This window comes from Condylura cristata, unplaced genomic scaffold (genome assembly GCF_000260355.1).
Source record: "Condylura cristata isolate star-nosed mole 26May11 unplaced genomic scaffold, ConCri1.0 scaffold00001, whole genome shotgun sequence".
Classification (NCBI taxonomy): Eukaryota; Metazoa; Chordata; class Mammalia; order Eulipotyphla; family Talpidae; genus Condylura; species Condylura cristata.
In genome coordinates, this window is record NW_004567102.1 from 37,219,375 (window position 1) to 37,242,748 (window position 23,374).

General features: G+C 39.1%; 1 protein-coding gene across 1 annotated transcript; it reads right to left on the minus strand.

The window, feature by feature from the left end:
* Positions 1-646: 646 nt before the first annotated feature.
* On the minus strand, positions 647-23,147 carry CNR1 (cannabinoid receptor 1 (brain)). Its single transcript, XM_004673680.2, has 2 exons — positions 22,547-23,147; positions 647-2,771 (listed from the first exon to the last, which is right to left on the minus strand). The coding sequence occupies exon 2, from the start codon at positions 2,706-2,708 to the stop codon at positions 1,287-1,289; it is 1,422 nt and encodes a 473-aa protein (XP_004673737.1). The 5' UTR covers positions 2,709-2,771; positions 22,547-23,147; the 3' UTR covers positions 647-1,286.
* Positions 23,148-23,374: the final 227 nt, after the last annotated feature.

Here is a 23,374-nt window from a genome sequence, read left to right on the forward strand (position 1 = left end):
TTCTGAATGTTTGCGGTCAGTATTTTTATCACTAAGCTTTCTGGAAGAACTCAATTTTAGAAACTGATTTATGTGCAAAAGTGCAGCAAGTGGGACAGCTTACACTTGGTCACAGTTTTCTCACTTTATGACATTACTGTAACAGTTACAGAATAGAAACACACACATACACACATTTATATTCACATTCACACACATTATAATTGTACTGATCCAGACAATACTTCTTTTCAATTAAGAAATAAATGAAGACTTGTTTGGCCACCCAGGCATGAAATTTACTTAAACCTGGAATTTAGGAATGCAATACTCTTCAAGTAAACAACAATTGCACGGTGATAACAATATACATTAAGATCGACACATGCTGTCTTAAGAAGTCCAGTATTAGCTAAAGACTAAAGAAAGTCAGAGATGTCAGCCAAAGAAGTCAATATGCCTTCTTTCTTCTGTTCTGATTGTAATCCATCACTCAACAGAACAGTGATAGTCCAGAAGATAATAAATGTCCTCGATGAAAATGCAGGGTTAGTAAATGTCTAAGTGTCAATGAATTCTGTTCAATACTTTGGAAAGCCTTCAACTTGTTCTTGTAACAGAAAAATAAACGTTTGTGGTTATTTCAGTGTCAAATTTAAATAGATTTGAAAAAATATTAAGGTTTCTAATGTTATATCAAGGGCAAAATTTTGTTAAAAAGTGATCACATTGACATAAGTCTACTGTTTGTATTCCACTGTTCTCACATAAATCTACCTTTCAGTTTTACTGTACTAGACAAATATAAATAACACATAGTAAACACTGATACACATCTCACAGGACACGATACGTTGTACAAAATAGCTCTACTGTAAGTATTCTAACTTGTAAAAATGGCCATCTCTGATACTGATTAACAAATACATTTCACATTATAATGAAAGTTGTGGTTAAAAGGCATTACTCATATGATGGCATTTTTCTATGGTTACTTGGATGTCAAATTCTATAGCCAACGGTTTCTCTCCTGTTTCATTAAGACTCTGAAGGACTTTTCAGTCACATAAATCACACGCTTTCTTCAGCACAAACCTCTGGAGAAGTGAGTTTGAGTACCTACACTACTGAAATGTTAGAGAACTGATAACTGATCACGGTGATAGCCACCTTTTCACTGCACATGGTAAACATAAAAAAATATATAATCGATGAGATGACAGACTCTTTTGGATTTTGAACTTTTAAAAAAAAGGGGAGGGGGGAGGTGTTATTTCTTTTCCTGTGTTGCCAGGGAGGCATCAGGCTCAGAGAGCCTCAGCAGATGTATCTGTGGACACAGACATGGTCACCTTGGCAATCTTGACAGTGCTCTTGATGCAGCTCTCTGCAGCCCTGTGGACGTTGGCTGTGTTGTTTGCATGTTTGTGCAGGCAGTCTGAATCCCCCATGCTGTTATCCAGAGGCTGTGCAGTCCCTTCGCAAGAGGGAAACATACTCCGGAAAGCATGTCTCAGGTCCTTGCTCCTCAGAGCATAGATGATGGGGTTCACGGTGGAATTCAGCAGGCACAGCATGCTGCAGAAGGCAAACACAGTCTTGATGAGCTTGTTCATCTTCCCAAAGACATCATACACCATGATCGCAAGCAGAGGGCCCCAGCAGATGATTAAAACCACAAGGATCAGGACCAGGGTCTTGGCCAATCTAATGTCCATGCGGGCTTGGTCTGGCCGGGTCACCTGTACCTTCCCGTCCTCCGACGTGTGGATGATGATGCTCTTTTGGGTGCCTCGCTGAATCATTCGGACTGCGTGGCTGTGGGCCTTCCAGAGAATGTACATGTACGCATACACAATAAACAGCAGCAGCACACTGGTGACGCCAATCCAGAACATCAGGTAGGTTTCGTCAATGAGTGGGAAAATGTCTGAGCAGACAGATTGCAATTTCTTGCAGTTCCATCCCAGAAGGGGCAGCACTGCGATCACAATTGCTATGGTCCACATCAGACAAAAGGCTACTACCGCCTTGGGCCTGGTGACGATCCTCTTATAGGCCAGGGGCCTGTGAATCGAAATGTACCTATCAATGGCGGTGAGAAACAGGCTGCCCACCGAGGCGGTGAAGGAGGCTGTGACCCCGCCCAGTTTGAACAGAAACACATTGGGGCTATCTTTGCGATGGAACACGTGGAAGTCAACGAAGCTGTAGACAAAAATAACACTGCCCAGGAGGTCTGCCACTGCCAGGCTGCCGATGAAGTGGTAGGAAGGTCTGCAGCGGAGGCTGCGGGAGTGGAGGATGACACACAGCACCAGCAGGTTCTCCAGAACCGTGAAGGTGCCCAGCGTGAGGGATAGCACAGCGATGGCCAGCTGCTGGCTGGGGTTCAGAATCATGAAGCACTCCATGTCCATGAAGTTCTCCCCACACTGAATGTTTTCCTCATTTTCCTTGAAGGAGGAAAGAGACTTGTTGTAGAATTCGGTAATGTTCGCTGCCGGGTCTCCTGGGACTAGCTGGGCGTTGTCTCCCGCAGTCATCTTCTCTTGGAACGGACTTCCCCTAAAGGAAGTAAGAGGAAATTTCTGCGGAAAGTACCCTAGTTTGGATGCCATGTCACCTTTGATGTCTTCGTACTGAATGTCATTGGAGCCCACATAAAGGAGGTCTGTCGTGATGGTGCGGAAGGTGGTGTCTGCAAGGCCATCCAGGATCGACTTCATAACCTCCGTCTTCAGTTAGACCAGACGCAGAAAGACTGAGAAAGAGACCCTCTGCCAGGAATCCTAACAGGAGGGAAAACAAATAAGCTGAATGGTGAGAACATTCAGGAGAATTTAAAACCTGCTATAAACACCCCAAACAAGTAGCATCGTGACATTTCATTCCTGCCTCTAAAAAGGGTAAAATCCTTGTCAGATTCAGTCAACAAAATGAGTCAGTCACTTAGAGAAAAGATACTCCAAATGGTGTGCAGTGGCACCCACCAAATATCATTTATTGTTATTGTTGTTTCGTTTTTTAAGTTCTATGGATTTAAGTCACTGTGTGAGTCCCGTGTGGACCTCCAGGGTCTGGTAGTCTTGCAGGTCGCAAGTATTTTCACAGCACTGTTGGAAGTAGTCACCGCCTGTCTTCTGTTTTCACAATCACACAGCATCCCAGTGCTGGTGAGTAGGGAGGAGAACAACCATGACCATCTCTGTTCCTGGCAACTTTATCACCTGGCATGCAGGTAAGACTGACCATAGAAGACAGCCCCAGATCAACACCATGTGCAGTCAGGGATGAATTGCAAGGCTTTTGTCACACCAGGGAGAGGAGGAGGAGGCACTGGTTCTAGTCCTGACTCACCCGAGGAGAGGGGTAAGCCCAGTCACGGCTGACTGGAAAGAATGCAAATGTCTAAAATGTCTGTATCAACCAAGTCAAATGTCTTAATGGGAAAACTTACACTGAAGCTCATGTCCTCAAAGCACAAAGGAGTGCAGCAGTACCCAAGGTTATGGTCCCACAGCTCATTGGAAGGCAGGACATGGACTGGAAGGGACTAGGGCCTTCCAGGGGATGCTGCAAATAGGGCTTGGGAGGAGGCCCACAAACTGGGCAACTTGGCTTGAAGATCAACAGCTAGAGAATGCTATTTATCCGTGTCTGTTTAAAATATGACTCTTAGGATCTTAGATTTAGTTGAAGTACTGAGTGATATGTTTAAGAACTAAAATAATCACAAAAATACGATTACTTTATTTACTGTTTTTTTATTGTTCCCAAACTTAGCACACTATGTACTGGGAGTTGATGGGGGAGGGCAGGAAAGAAGACAATCAATATCTTGGAACAAATTGAAAAGTTCTAAGCCCTTTTGCTAAAATATGGAGAACCTATCTGAATTAGTAGTTCATTTATTCATCCACTCAACAAATTACAGAGTATCTACTGTGTTCCAGGTATGAGGTACCAGGGACACAGCAATATAATGAAAAGCATCCCTGATATGAATTGTACAGTGTAGCACAGGACACAGGAGAATGTGTCCCATAACTGTGAGAAAATGTGGTGACAACTATGTTTGGGGATATACAGGATGCCACAGAAGCAGCCAAGCTAAGGGGTTGAAGAGCCTCCCCCAACCCCAGAAAGATTTTTATACCAAAAATAGTATAAGTAGAGGCCAGATATGGAAGCAAAGAAAAAAAAACAAAAAACAAAAAAACTTGACACCCTAAGTGTCAAGATGTAGTTTCTGTTCTGCTTGTTCAGTTTTGGAATAGAAACAGAAAGTGAAATGTGGCCTCCCTTCCCACATTCCACTACCCCAAATTCCAGGCCATCAGCACTACTCACCAGAGACTAACCCCAACACTGGCTTTCCTGCCTTTCTCTGAGCTTATCCCCTTTTGATCACTCACCAAGCATTTGCTAGTGTGACTCTTATTAAATATGTGGCTGATTATATGATTCCCTGTTTCACTGTCTTTGCATTAAAGACCAAGTTCAAATTTATTGATGCAGTGTGCCTTTAGGCCCGTGTTCCCCAGACTCAGTAAATGTAGCTCTTTGCCTCCTGGGTCAGCACAGCCAAGCTCCTTTCGTACCTCAGCCTTACTTACTTGACCTCCAAGCAGTCCATGTTCTATTCTCCCTGAAAAGGAGACCCCTCTACCTCTACACCTGCAGGCTAAAGTAGGCCTACAGTCAAAGGCTTACCATGATCTTCCCCTGCCCCAACTCTCCTTTTCTGTCCTGATGGGACAGATTCATTTCCACAAACATACCAAATCCACTCCTTTCCCTTCAGTGCCTTTGCTCCTCATGCTCCTAACACTACTTTGAATAATTGCACTTTCTGTCCTTCTACCTAGTCGACACTCCCCATCAGTTTGATGTCATTAGCTCTGGAACTCCCCTGCTCCCATGGTCAGAAAAACTGGCCCCTGTGCAACTCCTAGAATATCCAAATAGAGTTCTATCAAGATCCCATCACGATGGCTATTAAATTTTCATTTTTAAGAAAGATTTATTTATTTAAGCATACAGAGCTGGGGTGCAGGCCAGAGGGGTGGTGAGAGGATTCAACAGGACAGGGTGGAGAGCAGAACAGACAGACAGATGAAGTACACTGCCGAGGGGAGTAGCGGGCAGGTCAGGGAGGTCTGCCGTGCCATGTGGGTCACCTCTGGGGCAGGGAATAGAACTCTACTGAACCAGTTGCAGCTTGCTTGCACTGCTGAACATTAGCCCGTTGCGCCACCAAGGAGGGCCAATACCTACTAAAGTTTCTAATGTTTTTGTTGTTTGTATCTGTTCTATCCCTTCCTCCCACCCACTAGACAGTAAGTTTATTGAGAGAAGAAACTTCATCGATCATAGTATTTATTCATAGCACTTAACGTAATATCTGGCACATAAAAGAGTTGGCTGATATTTGTACTTCAAAATAGAAAAAAGATATATATATATCTTTCTGGCCCGTGGTAGAAGAGGAATTCTCCCAATCATAATGGGAAATAAATAAGCATGAAGCTTGAGTCAAGGTATCTAGCTGGGATTACTACCCCAGGCTATTTGTGCTAGAAAAAATTGCTCTATTTTAGTGATGTTATTGACATTATAAATGAAAGCTATGTAATGATTACCTAGTGTAAGTACCCACAGAATGAGCTATGTGACATGGGTAACTGGCAAAATAGAGCCGGGTGAGAATACTGGCACAATCTTACCAGCTGGTGCAAACGGCAAAGGTGATGACAGGCCAGTCATGATCAGTATATGAGAGTCATGACAGTCTGGAGGTACCATCAAGCCAAGACCCCTGAATCCCCATGGGATATAGTTTCCACTCAGGAAAATAGGTTTCCCTTTAGATTGAGCTTGTCAAGTAAATTCTTCACACTCTCCCATGCTGTCCTAGAATAAGACACTTGGGAATAGTGAGTTGCTTGCCCACAGGCAGCAGTCCCAACACATAGGCCACACAGGGACACCCAGTGTGCAGTGATTCTATGACATTCCACTTAGGCACACAGTGTCACCACACAGGCTAGTTGCTGAGGATACAGAAACAAAAATATAGAAATAAAAGCCCAAAGTCCAGTCACCATGCAAGCTGCCCACTGGGCTATTTCTCCAGAGTCAATTTTGCCCATTGCAGATTTGTTTACATATGAAAGTTTTCACTCATAGTCAGAGAGACACAGAATAGAGCCACAATTTGTGAGAGTTGTTAAGGTCCTTGTATACCTTCAAATCTAATGTTTGCTTCTCAACTCCCACTACTGTGCCCACATAATAGCCTGGGAAGTGATTCCAGGCTTTTCAGGTCACACAGGCCTTCCTCCTTTCCTCTTCCCCCTCGCCGCCCCCCCTCCGTGAACCACTCACTTCCAAGCACTCCTAAATTAATCTTTCAAGATCTAATACAAAATTATCTCCTTCACCAGTCCTTCCCACCAAGAAGTAGTAGCTTTCCCAGTTTATCCTTCTTTATAGGCTTCAACCATGTCATTTTATCATGAGTTTACATACTTATTTTCATAACTAGACTATGGTTTCCAAGCAAAGGACTGGGTCTTTTGTTTCTTAATTGATTCGCTTGATAGCATGATCTCAGAAGGGAGAGAGTTGGTTCCCTTAGAAATTGCTCACATGAACCTAATAAGGAGGCAGTTGAATTTTATTAACTGGTGCATTAAAGCAGTGATTTAATTACATTCATTTGCCTTTTCTTAAAATCAGAGGTGAGAACGATAATTAATTCAATGCTTATTTGGCCCATAACCCAACATTTCATGCAGCTACTGGGAGCTAATCCATGACCTCTCTCTGTGGTCATCTTCTCTCAAGTAACTAACTCTCCCTTCATGCTGCCCAATTAAAAACTAATTTTCTTGAAATTGTCATTATTTATATGCATATATTACATTCCTAAGACTCAAAACTCAAAGGAAGATACAGCAAAGAGTCATTTCCTTTCATCCCTATTTCCCAGTCGATTACATTTCCTCTTTAGAGTCAGAAAGTTTCCTATTACTCATTCAAGAAATAAGTATATTCAGCCTCTCTCTAGTTTTTTAAACACACGCTACTCTATTGGTGTTCTGCACCTTTTAAAGTATACATCAACACAGTTCCACATCAGTACACAAAACCTCTCTTCTCATCTAGTGTATAAGATAAATGTGACCAGCATTCTATTGACAGAGGTTTAGGTTGTTTATCATCTCTTGCTATTACCAATAATGCTGCAGTGAATTACCTTTATTCATATCATTCTTCACATTTCTTATGTTGCTGTCAATAAGCTTTCTAGTCATCCAAGCTTACACTTTGCACTTACCCTAGACTCCTTCTTGACCTCTATAGTCACTAATCTTGCTGATTTTCCCTTTTTAAGCACATAGGGCCAATTTATTATGTGCAGGAGGCATTGTGAGCATATTGATAAAATCCCTACTTTACAGATGAAAAGTGCAGTGAGCCATTCACATAGCTAGGGGGTGCAGAACCAGAAAGAACCTAGATGTTCTGGTTCTAGAGCAGTGCTGTCTAACAAAATGGAATGTGAGATTCATATGTAATTTCATATGAATAGTTTCCAGTATCCATGTAAAAGAAAGGCAAAAGTTTAAAATTAATTTTAATAGTATGTTTAACGCAATATATCTAAAATATTATTTTTTCAACATGTGGAAACTAGCCACATATCAAGTGCTTCATACTACATGGGACAGTATGGGCCTATAGCTACTTTTAATAATATACCATCTACCTTTTAATATATCATCTGTCTAAACTAAGCCAGGGAACCTACTTCCTCCCTTCCCCATTGACTCCAACCATCAAAGCACTAATAATGCAGTGAATCATTGAATTCAAAGTTAGCAGACCAAGAGTACTCTCAGACCTGTACTTGAGCAAGTAGTTAATCTTCCCTGATCTCACTATCTCACCTGAACACTGGGAATGATGATGATAGTGATGCCTAAATCACAGACTTGTTCTGCAAGTGAAAAGAAAATGTATATAAAGCACCTAAGGCAGTGTCTGGCACAAAATGTAAGCCTTTGATAAATAATTATTCTTATTATCATTACTTCATACTATGACTTTTTGCCATATATTAATATTTCAAGAAAATTTGTTGTCTTAATTAGGTCATAGCTGCGTATTCAATTTTTGTTCTTGTCTCAAGCAGGAAGCAAATAGAAGATAGATAGGTGAGGGAGGAGAGAACTTTACTGAGTATCTACTATATTCCAGGCACTGAGAGATTTCAGGCATATTTCATCATTAAATTGTCATGCAAAGTCTAGCAGGACCTTATTTACAATCTCCACTCACTTCTACAGATGAGGAAATGGAGAGCATTAGATGCCAAATAAAATGTACAGAATGTGAACACTTCATAGCTGAATGCACATCTCTCAGACTACTGTTTCTGCTTTGGGACTTTATGCAGTTTTAAGGATTAACAGTAACTAGGATAAAAGCCACATTGCATCTTCTATTCAAATCTTTTAGCTTCTTATAAACATGAATTAAGGCATTTTGTCAATAGTAATTAAGACTACCTCCCATTAAATCATGATTTTCTATCCCAGTCCATCTAGGGAAATCTGCCCACTGGCATGGCCTCAAGGATTAAAATTTTAGTCAGTATTTGGAAGAGCTATAAAGCTTCTTCCGTAAATACAAAGGATCACAGACCTTGTTTCAGTAATGTAAAGCATGTGTGCCTGTGATTTACTCTATATTAAGATCGCCACATATGTAATCACAATTTCCCATTTTAATGCGACCAAGCACTTTCATTAAAACAAACCAGCTTGTTAAAATCTGAGCCAGGGCATAGTGTGGCTCTAAGTTATAGCATAATTTCTGCCTAATATAAGCCAATTTTAATTAATGAATATCATTAAAAAATACACATGGATTTTGTGCAGTTAAAGGATCTTTCTTGTTAATATCAAAATACCAGTGAGCACTGGCTATTTTAACAGTAAAGGGATCATGGCAAGAAAACTCTTCTGCTAATTTTTCCCTTTATTTCTACATTTGGATTATAGTAATTTTGACCTGGTAATTTTTTCTTTTTTTGCTTTGAGAGTTCATTAGGGATGTGATTACCATTAATTCTGTTTTTGTTTGCTACTGGGAAAATTCATAATTGGAATTTTTTAGCAAGATGCATAGATGCACCTAAAAGAAGCAGTTGGTTTTTATTACAGTTAAGAAATGACTGGACCTCCCTGGTGGCGCAGCGGGTTAAAGCACAGCACTGAGAAGCTGAAACCACTTCCGCATGAGTTCGATTCCCCCCTGCCCCGGAGGTGACACAGCAGACCTCTCCTGGCCTGCCCACTGCTCCCCTCAGCAGTGTACTTCATGGATCTGCCTGTTCTGCTCCCCACTCTGTCTATGGTGAAGTCTCTCGCGGCCCCTGAGCCTCTGGCCTGTACCCCAGTTCTGTATGCACAAATAAATAAATCATAAATAAATGACATTTAAGGGTATTTTCCTAGGATTCTGCTTTTAAAATATAATGAACATTTTTTTTATTTTTGGTTTGGAACATAACCAACATATTTATCATATCAATTTATGCAATAAATTATGCTTTATCATAACAATATAAATATTTTAATGTGGTGAACCTATTATTTTCAAAAACTTCAATTTTTAGAATAACACCACCTGTTCTATCTCCCTATAAGCACCTGCCTCCATTCACCACCTCCAGCTTACACATCAACTAGCATCGAAAAAACCTTGAGTATAGTAGAAGCATAGAGTTTCAGAAAAAGTCTACCCAAAGTCCATATATTTGTTTCTATAACCAGTCAGGGTATAAAACATCCGTGTACTGATTAGGTTGAGCATGAAAGAAGTCCTCAAAACAAGCCTTCAAATAGAATTAGAGTCATATCTATATCGGTATAATTTAATAGAGGTTATTTTAGTCTTCATTGCCCCACTGAAGACCTTGTTTGTTTTAGAAAGACATTTCAATAATTTAGATATTTATCAACTTCTGTATCTAGAGTCAAAATCCTTGCAATTCTGGCCAGCACAGTCTCTCTGGGGGAGACAGCAGGCAATACTTGTTGCCTGCAGGATGTCATGTTCAGGAAAGCAGAAAAATTTCTAAATTAACATAAGAAGTTAGTGGCGCTCCCACTATCATTTCCAAGGGACCATCTCTCATATTCTAATTTTATAAATGCTTGAAGGAGACAATATCAAGTTCATCGTGTCTAAATTGATAGGGGTATAAGACATCAAATGTCAGTGTCACATGCCTTTCATTAACCTGAATGCTTTCCTTCCTTCCTTCATTCCCCCCCCCCTTTTGGTTCTTTGTTGTTCTGCTTGACCAGCCCCACAAAAGAAACTTGGAAAGGGTTTAAAAGAATGAAGGTGCTGGGCCTTCCCTTGTGGCTCAACAGTTTAAAGCATCACATTATGAAGCTCTCTAAAGCCACTGCAGCATGAGTTTGATCCCTGGCCAGGGAGGTAACCCAACTGGCATGGCAGACCTCTCCTGAACTTCCCACTGCTGCCCTCAGCCATGTATTTCAGTACATCTGCCTGTTATGCTCCCTACTCTGTCTCTGGTGAATCCTTTCACCCACTACACCTCTGGTATGTACCACAGTTCTGTAAGCATAAATAAATAAATCTTAAAAAAACAACAAAAAAAAAAAGAATGAAGGTGCCAGTGGATATACTTGTTACTTTCCGTTCATTTCTGGGAACAAGTCTGGTTCTACTAATTTGATCAGGAAAAATAACTTACTAATGTATTTCTCTAAAGTTAGTCGGGAAATTTTAGTTGATTCTTATAATCTGCCTCAATACGTGTGGCGGATCACACATCATAACTCAGTGAATGATGCTTCTGCTATGGTTGAATGGGTGACTGAGCCTTTTCTAACTTTTTTTTTTTTAAGATTTATTTATTTATGCACACAGAACTGGGGTACAAGCCAGAGGTGCAAGGGTGATGAGAGGCTTCACTAGAGACAGAGTGGAGAGCAGAACAGGCAGATCAACGAAGTACATTGCTGAGGGGAGCAGCGGGCGGGCCAGGAGAGGTCTGCCACGCCATGTGGGTCAGCTCTGGGGCCAGGGATTGAACTTGCACTGAAGCAGCTGCGCTAGCTTGCAGTGCTGCACCCTAACCCACTGCGCCACCAGGGAGGGCCAGGCTTTTCTAACTCTTACCAAACCATTAGAATTTTAGAATTATTAAAATAGCCAGTCATTTTTTGTTTCATTTTCTACAGCAAAGGGGAAAAAAAGATTGACTTAACTATGCTGGTAATTCAAGCAAAATACATAATCCTTCCTTGTATTAATATCAGTTCTTTTTCCCATATTTTAAAGAAAATTCCATTTCGCTGATAATGTGCAATTAGTTCTCAAAGCTTTAGCTTTTCATATATTTTCTAACATAGAAGTTATTAAATGCATCATTTCTTCTGATCTATCCTTACTAACAATATGAGTGAGTATTGGGATTTTTCCATAAAATATATAAATTAATATGAACTTAATAGACATTAAGACCCTTCTAAAACTGTATTTCTGTCCAATTTAATCTGACATATGCCTAATTATTTCACATTTAAAGACTTGTTAAAACTAAAAGAATTTCATGGCTCAAAAAATGATACCTTTAAACTGCCTCAAACTAACTACTCACTATTAGAAGATGATGGTATGAGAAATGACTAGCACAGAGGCACATTCTTAATACAAATGAAGTTTCCGTTTACTATTTAACTTTGCTCTTCTTTTTTGATGTTCCTTCTACTACATACTTTGAAGAGACAGAGTGACATCTTTTCTATATAACCTATAAAGAAAGTAATCGAGTGTAATTGAAAGCATCAACAGGACATGCAAATTTTTCAACTTAATAGCTCCAGTTTATATACGAAATAACCTAAGATTCTTTTTTATCTTATCTAGGAGGTCTGGTCATTAAAAGGCAAAGGCAGGCCCTCCCTGGTGGCACAAAGGGTTAAAGCACAGAGCCATGAAGCTATGGCAACCACAGCAGCAGGTGTTCCCACCCCTAGCAGCAGGTGTTCCATCCCCGACCAGGAAGTTGGCCCACATGGCTGACAGACCTCCCCTGACCCACCCACTGCTCCCCTCAGCAGTGTATTTCAGTATATCTGTCTGTTCTGCTCCCTAATCTGTCTCTGGTGAATCCTCTCACCCCACCTCCACATCTCTGACCTGTACGCCAGTTCTGTATGCATAAACAATTTTTTTTAAAAGGCAAAAGCTATATATTATTCCAGTCCAGACAACAGTATCCAGGTTATCTCTACATTTCATTACCAAGGACAGCAATGGTTTAAAGTGTGCTACTTGCTTTCCCATGTGCATAGCCCATTCAGTTTCTTCATTGACTTTTCAGTGGAAGAGATTATTCCCTTTAGACCCAGAGACACACAAATTAAGTCCAACTAAAAAACCATGTCTTGTTTCTCCAAGTTCAAATCTCAGAGAATTAAGATGATTAAATGCACAACAGAAAAAATTGCAATTTCCAAATATTTTCAACAAGAAACATTTAAATGAGTATGCGCCAGGCATTGTGCTAAACATATGCTATTTTTTGTTTGACATTTATATTAACTAGGTTCTATTGTAAATTTCATGTTACCTTTGAGAAAACTGAGGGGTAAAGAGGTCAAATGTTTCTTATAATTTCCAACAAGGAAGGCAAACCAGAATCTCAACCCAGTTTTGCATAACTCAAAGTCCCTTCTCCTAACCCGAAGTCTAGAACCATTTAATTAGACACTGGTCTTTCCATTTCTAAGGAAGAAGGAATAATTAATTCAAGGGAAAAGAAGTCAATAAAAATGGTACAAGATAATTTTATACTACGAATTAAAATCTAAAGTACTAATCTGCTAATAGTAAAAATATTGCCCGTAATAAATAAATTTACCATGGGGTAAATGAATTTTACCCCATGGTCGTCACAAAGGATGAAAATTAACCATTACCTATAAATTCTAATCCTGGATTAGCACTTTATTTGCAGTGACTTTGGCAAATAAAGTGCTAATTTTTTTTTTCTTAAACTGTGGTAAGTTTATTTCTTTCATTTGTCAGTTGTACGATATCTAATAGTTTCTGTAACACCAGCAAGGAGAGGAGACCTTCCTTAGATCTGACTGGGAAATGATGGTTCTTAGTAAACAACAGTTTGAAACATTCCGCAAAAGAAAAAAAATTAAACTCACTTGACATTCCATGAACAATGCCGTTTACTTAGATGCAGAGGGAAGATGATTACTTCCAGTTCCTAAGACTGTGGATGGAATTAAGACAGTGGGAATTATGTAAACCTTAGTAGAGCTCCAACAAGGGAGGGCTTGTGACAACCTCTCAGGGAGCAAAAGGCACAGAGCTGGTTCACGACAGCAGTGTTATGCTATACGACAGCCCTCACGTTTCATGTAATGTACTTATTGAGCTTGTATTCCTAGCACAGGAGACATCAGCTATCAATGTATCACACCTGCGTAATGGATAAAGCTCAAGGAAGCAAGGGTAATGGTTCCCCATTACACCCCACCCCATCAAGTAAAGCCCATGCAGCTGCTTTCCCCTCCCACAGACTAGAGTAAGCGCTGGTAACAGGCACTAGGCAGATGACATTCGCCCTCATTAGCAACGGGTTTTGCAAGTCCTGTTCCTGCATGTGCTTTGAGGTGGTCTTCTCCCATAAGAGCGGAGTCATTCTGAGTCTTGTGAGTCTTCAGATACTAAGCATCTTGAGAGTAGGAACCAATCTTGTATGGCCTTGTATATCCTCTCCTCGTACACTGCCTGACACAGGGTAGGTACTCAAAATCTCCCTACTAATTGAATATTGCTGTGTGTCAGGTCTTCATAGAATGTGCATAGTTTCTCTTGGCATAAAGTCAGTTGATCACAAAGGGATTAATACTGGATCTTGGGTCTCACAGAAACATCCATTTGGAACAAATAAGTCAAAGAAAAGAAAAAACCCTGCCCAAATGTCGATTTGATAGAAGGCGCCAACCATTATTTATTCCAGGATCTTCTATCTCAGTACCTAATAGAAGTTATACTGCAGGCAAGTGCAAATTATGAGCAGAGATGACATCAGATATCAATGTATCACACCTGCAGAATGGATAAAGCTCAAGGAAGCAAGGGTAATGATTCTTCACTACGCCCTATCCCATCAAGTAAAGCTCACGCAGCTGCTTTCCCCTCCCACAGGCTACAGAGTAAGCACTGGTAACGCAGTAGGCGGATGACATTCGCCCTCTATAGCAATGGGTTTTGCAAGTCCTGTTCCTGCATGTGCATTTATTTGCCTTTTATTCCGATCCTTGTTTACCCTGGATGTGTACTATGAATCTCAGTGCTCAGCCGCAAGACACTGCCATGTAAGGAGATCCAGTGACATGCACAACCTTGAATAAACCCTAATTATATGCTGTTAATAGATGTTCAAAGACAATATATGAAATTATGGCAGTAATGGACTTTTCCTTCCCTCAAATAATGCTATTATACATTGATCTTTCCAAAATAGTTTTCTCCATGGGCAAGTGTATTTTCAAAACAACTCTAGAGAGAAGTTATATGAAAATTCAACCACTAGATGGAGTGGCTTTTATAAACCCTCAGGAATCAATTTGTTATTCTACTGAGTGGACATGGTTCTTGATTTGGTTGAAAAGTTTCTCCTTCTGCTACAATATTTAATACATTTAACAATTGAGTTAATTAAAACATAAATAAAAAATGTTATAGAAGGTAAAAATGGGTTATTACTACTGCCCACAAAGGCTAAATTTCTAATTGCCTTTCTGTGACAAAGGGTCAATGATAAATTTAATATATTGATAAAAATTAATTGTGAATATTTGGAATTCTGCCCCAAGGAAATAATTGAAAGCTAATAAAGAAAAGTTCTACTAAAAACAAATGATATGTTTATAACCAAGAGATGCTAAGGTAAAAAGGAATGTCTCAGGAGTCTAAAATCAATTCTAATAGCAAATTCAACTCATTTTTATTTTATGAAACATTTGGCTTTCCAATTTTCAAATATGAAATCACCAATACAACTCATAACTCTTAGATGGAAAAGAATGGAAAATTATTTCCTCTTATTAAAGGGCCTAAAATGGAATATTTTCACAGAAGTATTTATTCATATACTCACAGAAATCAAGGATATTATATAGCTTTGTAAATAATGTAATTTCCCTCCTTTTACTTTCTCTCTGGAATAATTTAAAGTAAGTTTTTTTTTATTATGGATATTCAGCTTTTATTGTTGTATTCCTTTCAAAAATGATTTTGAAACTGGGTACTTAAGTATCATCTACTTTAGTTGAAACTTTAGTGTGTACTAAGGGTGTGAGACAGAAACAGAAAATTATGTTTTCAAGGTGCAAATTATTATGTACAAACATAGCTGGAAGAACTAAAGTTCAATAAAGATACAGAAAAGGTTTTGGAGATATAGTTATGATTAAGAAGTAAAGATGCAAATTAATATAAATATAGAATTTTTATGCTATTGCAACCATGAGGTATTCTATTGTACTCATTCAAGGTCAAGCCCACCCTAGGGTTTATGTGATATAGTCAGATATTTCTGAACACTGTTAAATGTTAAAGATCATGGAGACCTATGAGTGAGAACTAAATGGGGGGCAAAGAGGGGGAAAAATTATCCTTTAAGACAGATTGAGGTTAGAAGGCAAAGTATTTTGTAAGTGTACAGGTTTTTAGATCATTGAAGTGGATTGCTAAGGAAGCCTTCTCATGATGAGCCTATCTCCAAAAAAAGATCTTTAGAATCAAAGTAATTCTACCTTACTGAAACAGTCTGGTGTAAAAATAAGCAAAGGATTTTCAAGCTACAATTCAGGGTTTCGCTGTACATTTTAAGAAGCTTACTATTATACATTTTTGTTCAGCAAAGAGACTTCAAGATAAAATATTTACTTACCCAGTGTGCAGCTATAAATTAAAAACTCCACACCATTTTCTCTTAATCTATTTACAAAGTCTACACAAAGTTTCATAGAACTACTAGCCATTTCTTTCAATATCATTGTGAAGAAACCCATATTATGGAGCAAGAAGACCAGGGAAAAAGTAAAAGTAGTTAACATACCAGCTTAATCTTTTATAAGCTGGAAATGCTTCTGTTTCTGCTTTTCTTTTCCAAGAACCATAAAATAATGGATCATAGAAGATGAATTGAGAAGACAAACTACAATGGAAATTTTGCAGTAAGCCCACACAATGCAGATTTACTCAAATTATCTTACAGAATTACCCTGATAATTATGCAATTTACACTGTTTAGAGCTGGCGAGTGTCTCTCAAAACTACCTAAAAGTTAGAAACATATGAAAATGTATTCCAAAGCACTAAAATATAAGATTCTGGGCAGACAGCTCCCTCTCTAATTATTTCATCAATAAAAATGGATTGCAGATTACTCATAATTAGTTTCCTTAGCTGAGAGCTAAATCATTCAAAACTTTCCTTTTTTGTTGTTGATCTTTCTATTAAGCTAGGTATGATTTCCAAAAGTAGCTGCGTATCTCCCTCTCCCACAGTTAAATTACCACATAAATTACCACATATGCAAAGATACAGAATTCTTTGAACAATCTCTTTGCTTACTTTGGTTCTATGTGAAGTTGTTTGGCTTTCCTCTTTTTCCACCACAACTTGCTCACCACAACTTATTCAAAAGCTAGAGAAAGCAACTACAAATTCTGGTAACAATGCATTGGAATGAGTTGAACATCTGGTCCATTTAACATGCTACATTGGACAAAACCAAAATGATCCAGTAGCATTAAGTTCCTCTTACCAACTTGATTTACTTTTTAATACAGCTGAGTTAAAAGCCAACAAGATATACTACCTATGATAGTGACTTAGTTGTTTTATTAAAAATATCTTCACTTCTTAATCAGTAGAAATCACTGTTATAAAATGTCCCTCTCTGAATGTCCATATGTGAAAGGAATAATTTGTTTTTAAAATGCCATAGCAGAATTTATCATCAATTTAAGTGTAAAACTTCCCTTTAGTTTACTTTATAGAACTCCTTTTGGTTTCAATGTTCTCTAAATATATGGGTCTAAAGGAACAAATGAAGTAATGATAAAGGAAAGATGGGGGCCTGTCATTTAAACATAGATTTTGAGAAAGATTATTTCCCAATGATATTTTATTTTAATTATATTCAAATATACTACTGACATACACAGTTTGTTACAACATTTGCCAGTATATTCAACTACCACAACAGATTGCCTGGCACATGCTTTTTCTTTAAAAAGCAATAGCTTGGAATTTGCTAGTAGGAATGAAAAAAAAATAGCTATATGTGGTCAAATTTAAGAAATTATAATGTACTTTGTTTCTTGAAATTAAAAAAAAAAAACAACAGACAAACAGATGAACTAAATAAAATAAAAATAAAGTTTTGGGCCACATACAATTAGTGGCTATCAGAATGAAGAAAGAAGAATGGGTAAATTGGGAAAAAGGGAACAGTGATATGATAAAGGATAGACTGAGACTTAGAACAGTGACCTTAATGTAGTATATAGTCATGATGATTTCCAATGATGCATACCAGGACTTAACATAATATTATATTGCAATGTTAGTTCACTAAAAGCATTAACGAATTTTTAAAATGTTACTCAAATTGTATAATGGTGGTGACGAATCAAGCCATAGATATCAAATTTCTATTCAATTCAAATTACAGTGTAAATATAAGATATTAGATAATAAATACCATACTCTCAGGAAAAAATGCTTTGCCATCTCTGTAGGGGAAAGGGAACTTAAATTTCTTCTTGCATTCAAAATGTGCAAAATCCACTTTAAGAAACATTTTAAACTATGTAACATAATGCAATGGCACAATGAGTTAAAAAAATAAAAGGATCGACTAAAAATTACTGATTCCCATCTAACCAATCTTAACTCACATCTTTGAAAACAAAACAAATGAACAAAGCAAAACTTTGGAAGCTGCCTTAAAGTGCAGGTGTGAAAATTTCTCCAGCTGGGGCTAAGACAGAATTCACAGTGTAACAGAACTCATAGTATTCCAGAATAACTGCTAGGACTCTGCCAGGCCCATTTGCTTAGGTTTGGTGAGTAAACAATACTTCCTTCAAAGACCCACATGGATACAATCATGAGCCTTAAGAATTCCATGCTCACTAAATTATGTAATTAACCTGTCCAAATGAACTTTTATATTACATTATATCCTATAATTATTATTAACATTCTAGATGGAAAATACTTCAAATATATAGGAAATGTCCAGGAAAACTATATCAAAAGTATATTTGCAAATGCAACTGTCCTAGAAAAACTATTAGAATGAAATGTACTTTATTTTCTATGAGGCACCCAGTTCAGTACAGAAATATGACCCAGGAAAGCTTTTAGTAAATATTTTATGTTAAGAACTAGAGGTAATCATGCTGATTACTTTATGTAATGGCTTTGACCTATTATTACTGATAGGTCATAAGCATAACTATTGTACATGCAGTGAAGGTTGAAAAAGAAGTTCCTCTAACATCAGACCATTGAACAGAACCAAGAGAAACACTAGAAAACCACTAAAAACCACCTTCCCTTCCCCCTTCACAGATTTCCTATAGTTTTAACTTACTCTTGATAGTATTATAATGATCTACATATAACAATATAGCTAGATAAATAAATATACATTGTAATATGATGGTAATCTTGTATATTTCCTCCCAACTTTCTGGCCAAAAACAAACGATTAGCAAGATTGGTGAAAACTCTATTAGAACCATAAATCAGTGTTTATGGTAAAAAGATCATCAAACACAGTTATGTCCATCCTTATATATTTGCAAGACTCTTAGAACATATGGGCCTGGAACATTTCCACCTGACCTGGAAAATAGGAACTGTCTTGTTTTGATTCAAGGTGGATGCTTCCTTTTGCTATGAGTCTTTCAGTGTCCATCTGCACAGCTTCCTTGAATGTGACTATTATCCCAAATTTGTAGTTTTTAATTAAAATATGCATTAAAGGTCCAAATATATAAAGATGCCATCTGAATTTTTACTTCAGTCATACATAATCTATGAAAAAGTTCATTTATATATATGAATCAGGGTTTCCCATTCAGTTATCTAAAATTATGTAATATATATAGAACATCAAATTGGAACTTGATGTTCTATATATATTATCAATGACATTGTTTCTTTTAGTCCCAAAAATACTTGAAGAAATGCAAATTTATCTATGTTATAAAGTTAGTCCAACCTAATCTAAAATACAAATAATTCAAATAAATGGTTAGCCCAACATTAAAGAGCAATTCGGTGGCAAAGTGTTGAATATCCCTACCACTCAAAAACAACATTCATACAATTATAATACAAAGTTAACATCATTATGAGAACAAGTGTAGGAAAGAACTGGAGATGGCAGGGAGAGAATAGAAAGTTAAATTTTTGCCAACACACTGTACATGAATTGGTTTTGATTTACTCTTATTAATTCTGCTACCAATTTTCAATCAATAAAAGAAAAAAATCAGTAGAGCTGCGATCCCTGGAAATAATGGATATGCAATATCTGAACCTGGCCCTCGCACAGTTTTTCAAACAATGTTGGGTCTGGGTTGTTTCAGAGTCAAAGGCAGAATTATAAATTATTTAAACCAAAGGCTGGTTTCACTCTAATTTGTCAGTTCAATTAGAAAATGATGAATACAAAAACAGAAGAGACAGACTTACACTGGTGGAGACACGGCATCCTTTTTAGCAGGAATGAAAGCTCTCATCTGTGTTCTTCATGCAACTGAGCTAACATAATTACCCCAAGAATAACAGGCAGCAACCTAAAGAACAGGCTCCATCTTAAGAGCTAAATTCAAGATGTTATAACCAAATCTCCTTTTACTCATCATGTGTTGTTAAGTATTTCCAAATTCAATTTAACCCCCCCCCACTTTTTTTTTTTTTTTTTGCAGCATTCCTGGAGAGCTAATTATGAGAAATAATCTCTTTCCTTATTAGGTCAACTGTTTTCTGGGGAGAAACATTTGGTAAGCATGGTGAACTATAAAGTGCTATTATAAGTTCCGTTTCATAATAGTTGAGTCTTATACAATAAAGTATTGCCATTCTAATTTCAAACACCAATAGGCAAGATAACCAAAGAACCTCGCTACATGTCCTGGTGGTTAATGTTAATTCTAAGTCAAAGCAAAGAAGAATGTCATCTGATTATTCTGAGAGAGTTTTTCAGGCTTTGCCTTAGTAATTAATAAGCTGACACTGCATACTAAACACTTATCAACGCAATCAATGGGGCTGCTTCCTTCTTGAGGAAATAGGTAAACCAATTCAAGGAGTTTTCTGTTGGAATAGACTATAATATGCCACAAATAGAGTGGTTTTCCTGGAGAATTTCATTCCAAGCAGTTTCATCTTGCTAACATTTAACAATTTCACTATTTTAACATTTTGAAATGCCAAAAAGAACACAGTGATCCTGTAGCTAGGCTTATTAGAGAAGAGCAATCTCACAGGCGAGACAGGGAGGCTTGCAGTCCACTGGGAAAAGGGTAACAGAAAAAGACAGAAAACAGTGGATAACAAAGCCGAGCTCTACTCCAACATGAAATCCCATTTTCTCCAGAATTTAAAACTTTACACGCCAAATTTAATAAGACTACCTATGGTTTACTTCAGAAACTAGGCATAACATTTATACATGTGTGCACATATAATGATGCTATCGATTAAAACTAGGGGCATGAGTATCTAATTTGCTTTCCTAACAACGAGTATGCAAGCAGAGCAAATTCATTTTTGAAAGCTCAGAACTGAGCATTCCCCCCTGTGGCATCATTTTACTCCCAGGTGGAGACCTAGGAGCACAATGAGACCTCTCTCCATCAGACACTTGATACATACCTCAGCCAAGACTGCCCCTTGCCTGGAATGGGAAGACATCTTTGAAACAAAAAGAGTCCATTTACAGTAAGTTCTCTTGATAACCTAAAATGGATTAGTTTTTAGAAACTATGGCCATCATCAAGCCTCTCGTCCAGCTATAACAACTGCTATTGTACCTCCAAGTAACCTGCTGCAGTAAGCAACTGCTAACATTCCGGAAGGATGCAGGTTCTATTCATGTATGGATATGATCAGAACATAATTTGTCTCACTTAAGAAACTATACATGGCCTTTTATTTTGATAAAATTGCCCTTAAATGAGTTAGAGTGCAGGGAGGGGAAGCAGTACCAGGAAAAACAAGGATAGAGGAAAATCAATCAGTGTCTCTTCCCTTGCAAACTGTCAGTAGGGTAGGATTAGAAAAGCAACACTTGAAATCAGATAAAGTCCTATGGGAACCTTAAAGGTTGGTTGCTCTGCGCTTCTCAATACTCTGAAAAACAGATTGATGGCAGTGGTCACCCTACTGATACTCAATGTCTAGTGAGTTTCTGCTAAGAAATTGCATTTCCCTCATTGTTCAAAAGATATTAACTTGGTAATAAAAATGAGAAGTTATGGGATCCATAGAGATATCGTTTAGCACCTTTAAAACCAGTAAATCTGCTCTAATCTTTTATTGGATTAAATGCTGGAGGATGCTTAATATATAAAAAAAAACAATAATAAATGCAAGACTATCACTGACTTGAAGGAAAATGAAAAAGGTGGCGGACAGAATCATTAATAGAGTATTAATATTTTATCTGCTCAGTTTAAAACTAAAATTAGAAACATGCATGCTGCTTTTAAACTTTCGAATGATCAAATGACAGTTTCTCACATTTATTACAGTAAAAATACATTTGCAATTGGAGGTGGTGCATCTATGATTATGAACCCTAGCAAGAAATGTCTTTCAAAAACATCAACTTTATTCATCTAATGGCCAATTTTGAATTAAATGGTTTCATCACCATTTAAATTTAGATTATTAGTTAAATACACATTTATTGTTCTTCCAAGAAGAGTGATTCCTGTAATTATATTTTTCTATATCAAAAGTTTATTATTCGATACACATGTCTTTATAAGGCATTTGCTATTTTACTTTAGATAGTTTCTAGATTTGGTGCAGAGATGGATGTATTTCTCTGGGAAGACTTAGTTGCTGATATGATTTATAGACATCAGTCACCACCAACTCAGCGCTAGTTTTTCAAATAGGCACAATTACACATTTCCTACAAACAGACATCGAGATATACAAAGACCCAGGTGCACATACATTCAACAACTAGTAAACGGTAGAACCCTCCAGACGTAGCACAGACCACATTAACAGACAGAGGCTATACAGCTAAGGAAACGTCAACGCACGATTCTCTCACACGACGTAAGAACTCTACGAAGGATACTTGGGTACCACACTGGTCAGTACCCATGGGGGCGGGAGGAGGAAAAGTCTTTCCAAGCGCAACTCTGCCAGGTCTTACCCTTCGCATCCCCCGGTCCTCGGGGGAGAATCTCCCTGGGCACCTCTTGCCCAGCGCAGGGGCTGCTTCTCCACCAGAAAGCAATGTTCCCCGGACTCTATCGAGAGCTCTGCAGGGAGCCGAGGAGCCCCGCCCCGGCCAGAGGAAAGCACCCGCGCCGCGCGAGCCAAGGAAAGGCGGAGGAGGAAAAGAAGTGGAAAGGGAAGGGATGGCCGAGGGAGTAGCGGGCGGGAGGTGGCGCCGCCGCCGGGCTGAGGGCGAGGCCGGGTGGGGAGGAGCGGGGTGTGCCTCTGTCGTCGGTCAGTAAGTCAGTCGGTCCGCGCTGTCCGCCCGCCGCCGTCCCCTGCCTCCAGCGCCGCCCGCGACAGGGATCGGGACTGGCGCCCCTCCGCTCCCGCAGCCAGCAAGCCTCGCTTCTTTGCCAGACTCTTCACCGGGTCCTCCTGCTCGCCCCGCCTGGCCGGGCGTGGGGCTGCGGGTCACCGCCAGGCCGGGCGTCCGTAGCCTCGCCCCGCAGGCACTGTCCCTGTCTCTCCCTCCGCTCGCGCCGTCTCTGGCTCGCTCTCGCTCTGGTCCCATTTATGAAGCGCGGTCCCATCACGTGTTAATGAGCCTTTGTCCTGCCCTGGCAGCGGCGGCGGCACAGACCCCGCCGAGGGAACTGCTCGGGGAGGGCCCTACGCGCTGCGCAGTGTGGCGCCCGCGGCTGCAAACTTTGCTGGCGCTGAGAACGCGCCGCGGCGCCGGCCCCGGGGCCAGGGGGACCGGCGCCTCCGTCCCGTGCCACCACTTCCCCCTCGCCGCCGCCGCCACCACAGCCCCCAGGGG

Bases quoted from the DNA above. Each gene is read 5' to 3' on its own strand.
- CNR1 (XM_004673680.2), bottom strand. From the start codon at position 2,708: ATGAAGTCGATCCTGGATGGCCTTGCAGACACCACCTTCCGCACCATC.